This window comes from Tupaia chinensis, unplaced genomic scaffold (genome assembly GCF_000334495.1).
Source record: "Tupaia chinensis unplaced genomic scaffold, TupChi_1.0 Scaffold145907_1, whole genome shotgun sequence".
NCBI classification, from domain to species: domain Eukaryota; kingdom Metazoa; phylum Chordata; class Mammalia; order Scandentia; family Tupaiidae; genus Tupaia; species Tupaia belangeri.
The window spans coordinates 1760483-1764171 of record NW_006205765.1 but is presented as its reverse complement, the minus strand read 5'-3'; the positions used below and the strand labels follow the sequence as shown (position 1 = coordinate 1764171).

At 52.6% G+C, this 3689-nt stretch overlaps 1 protein-coding gene across 1 annotated transcript in view; it reads left to right on the top strand.

The window, feature by feature from the left end:
- The window catches only part of WNT10A (Wnt family member 10A), a 14324-nt gene that overhangs the window by 8424 nt on the left and 2211 nt on the right, over window positions 1-3689 (top strand). The window contains exon 3 of the mRNA XM_006168677.2: window positions 1773-2158. Coding sequence (XP_006168739.1) covers window positions 1773-2158 — 386 coding nt within the window. The remainder of the gene's footprint in view (window positions 1-1772; window positions 2159-3689) is intronic.

Genomic DNA, 3689 nt, shown 5'->3' with positions numbered 1-3689 from the left:
TAGGAACCAGCAGTTGGCATAATGGCTACGTTGCTGGACTCCCACATAATTGACTGTAGTTCGAGTCCTGGACCTGGTGGCACCGGGCATGTGTGCGTGAGTGCCCAAGATTCCAAGAGAACGGAGGAGAAGGGTTGCTTTCTGTCTCTCTGTCTTTCTCTGTCTTTCTGGTGAGCGCATGTGCCCTATAGCAAAAAACTCTCCCACTCCTCCCACCTCCCCTCCAAAAAAACTCATTTCATTCTTGGGACAACAATGAGGCAGATAATAATAATGTTCTTTGGCAGATGAGGAAACTGGGGCACAGGGAAGTTAAGTCTCTGGGCTAAAGTCACATAGCTATTAACAGCTAGTAAGTGGAAGAGCCAAGATCTGAACCCAAGCAATCTGGCTCCAAGGGATCAATAACTCTTCTTCTTCTCTTTTTTAAAAAGAATTATTTAATTTTATTTATTCATTCATTTTATTTTAATTTGACCAGAGAGAGACACATGCAGAGAGAGAGGGAAAGTGAGAAAGCAAGCCACCAGGTCCAGGACTCTAACCACAGCAGGCCATGTGGGAGTGTCCAGCGCCTTAACCACTATGCCACCTGCTGGCCGTGAGATCAATTCTTAATCACTAAACATCTTGGTTTTTGTTATTTATTTATTTATTTTTGGTGAGGTTTTTGCTATAGGGCGCATACACTCTCTCCAGAAAGACAGAGAAAGACAGAGAGACAGAAAGCAAGAAATCACCCCCCCTGGGGGGATGGCCACGCCACAATCCCTTCTCCTCCATTCTCCTCTCGGGATCTTGGGCACGCACGAACATTCACTTGGCATGAGTTTAAGCAACTGGGTCCGGGACTTGAACCACGGTCAACTACATGGGAGTCCAGCGACATGGCCATTACGCTAACTGCTGGTCCCAGTTTTTGTTATTGTTGTTATTGTTTGTTTGAAGGGGAGGAGGTCTGGACAGGAATAGAAGGCTGTGGCTCTCTTCAGTGGGTGAGGATCAGGGGTACTGGGCTAAGGTCTCTATCCAGTCCTGGTTGGCTCTGGGGTGTGTGAGGCTTCTGAGAGCTTGTCCTCCCGGTCTTTGATGATGGAGTGGAAGGACCCAGAGTCTTTGTTTCTTCTGACCCTCTGTCTCCACCAAACTATCAGTTTTTTGCCAGAGCCTGGGCTTCTCCCACAGGGCAAATGGCACAGATGGATCCTCTTCCCTGTGTGGGTCTGTGCTATCCTAGCCTCTCCCACCGCCTGCCATCTCCCAGGGGCCCAGAGACTAGGCAGTGACCACAGACCACGGCCTGCTCCTAGCTGGGTCTCAGATGCAGAATAAGCAAGGAGTAGCCTGCAGGTCAAAGAGCTGGCTCCTCCTCCAGCAGCGGCCTTCCCCTGCCACAGATCCAGGGCATTCTCAGAGGATGGCTCAGCTGGAACCCCAAGAAGGAAAGCAAAGTAGACACATCAGTGGCCATTGGCTCAGCCCTGGGCCTCTGAGGGTGGTCCTGGCAGAAGAGTTTCTGCCTTCTGAGCACCTAATGGAAGGTGTTTGCCTCAGTTCAGCCAGCCCTTCCGATATGCAACCATGACCCAAGCAGGTAATCTCACTTCTGGTGGGATTCCTGCCCTTCTTTGACCCTGTGCCCTGATACCAGACCCTCCCCCATACTGGGTCCCTGTTTCTCCTCCTTATGATCTGAAGGTTGAGTGAGGTGGGCAGGGGGATGGGATGTTAAGGCCCTCTGTGAGCCCATGTTCTCTGGGTCTCTAACGCAGGTTTCCGAGAGAGTGCTTTTGCCTACGCCATTGCAGCAGCGGGTGTGGTGCATGCAGTTTCAAATGCGTGTGCCCTGGGCAAATTGCGGGCATGCGGCTGCGATGCATCTCGTCGTGGGGACGAGGAGGCCTTCCGTCGGAAACTGCACCGCCTGCAGCTGGATGCGCTGCAGCGCGGAAAGGGCCTGAGCCATGGGGTCCCAGAACACTCAGCCTTACCCCCTGCCACTGCCAGCCCAGGCCTGCAGGACTCCTGGGAGTGGGGCGGCTGCAGCCCAGACGTGGGCTTTGGGGAGCGCTTCTCTAAAGACTTTCTGGACTCCAGGGAACCTCACAGAGACATCCATGCACGCATGCGGCTCCACAACAACCGAGTGGGGAGACAGGTGAGAGCCCCGTCCCAAAGGCCAGCTCCAAACCCCTCTTCCTATGGCCTATCCAGCTTCCATGCCTACCTGCTGCTGGGGACCACGCTGCTTGCTTTCCCAACCAAGCAGCCTTCTCATGGCTTCCTCCTAACTCTGTTAGCAAATGCACATTGCCTAGCTGCTGAGGGCCAGACCTCCCACTGGCCTGCTGATACTGGGATGAAGTCGCTCCTGTTTTGATTGTGCACATCCCCTGCAGAGCAATCTCTTCCTCATCTTTCCTCTGTGATCGCCAGGAGGAAGGACTGGGCTGTCTTTCAGGACTTCAGGAGTCTAGTTCACCCTTTCTCATCCCCTATAGAGCGAGAGGGTTGAACAAGATCATCCATAAGTTCCCTTCAGCTCTAAGGTTCCACAGTTCTGCGAGCTCCTCTCCCAGCCTTTCTGTGCAGTCTAGATTCCTGCAAAGTGGCGGGTCTACATGAAGTTCCCAGGGGTCCCTGGGGAACTGGCTTATGGTTGCCTTCCTCCTTTCTCCTCTGCCCTGAAATGCTTATAGCATCTCAAAGATCATTTATTAAAAACAAGCTAAATAAATAAATGAAAAGAAGAAAGTAGGAAAGGGAACTGTAGCCTATATTATTGAGTGCCTACTATGTGTTCGAAGCTATCCCGAGCACTGCAGATGAGCTCATTTAATCCTTCCCACTACCTGAGAGGGGGTCACTGTCGCTAACCTCATGCTCAGATCTGGAAACTGAGGCACAGATGGACTCACAAGCTTGTCCGAGGTGATGTAACTAGAGAGAAAGTGGTAGAGGCAGGATTCGTCCCCTGTCAGCTGAGCTTTTGTTCTGTGGTGTGGAGTCTACACTGTGTGCATACATACTACACATAGAGTCTACACAATGAAGCCTCACGGGCTCTGGTCGTAGCCCTACACCTTCTTTTCCTGGTTACTCCGTCCCCACCCCTCGTCTTGACCCTGCCCAGCCTGCTCAGCCCTTACTCCCAGCTTCCTCTCACTTTGGTCGGCCTCTTCTCCATCTCATCTCTTTTCATGGTCTCTCAGCCCACTCCACAGGACTATGAGCTGCTTCGGCAGTTCACATCTTGACTGGGAGGTGGGTAAACTAAGGCACCCCCCACCCTCAGGTCCTGTCCAGCTCCCACTGTGCCCTGTCCTGCCCATGTAGCTCTTACTCCAAGCTTTGATACCATCTCAGGCACCAAAGGTGCCTCTTTTACCTCCTCCTCCTTCTCCTCCTCGTTAAAGGGGCTAATTAATGGCTGCTGCCTGTGGGAAGCAGATGTTCTGGAGGAGGTGGGTAAACTAAGGCACCCCCCACCCTCAGGTCCTGTCCAGCTCCCACTGTGCCCTGTCCTGCCCATGTAGCTCTTACTCCAAGCTTTGATACCATCTCAGGCACCAAAGGTGCCTCTTTTACCTCCTCCTCCTTCTCCTCCTCGTTAAAGGGGCTAATTAATGGCTGCTGCCTGTGGGAAGCAGATGTTCTGGAGCTGCTGGCCTGGGGAGGGCATGGGGCTG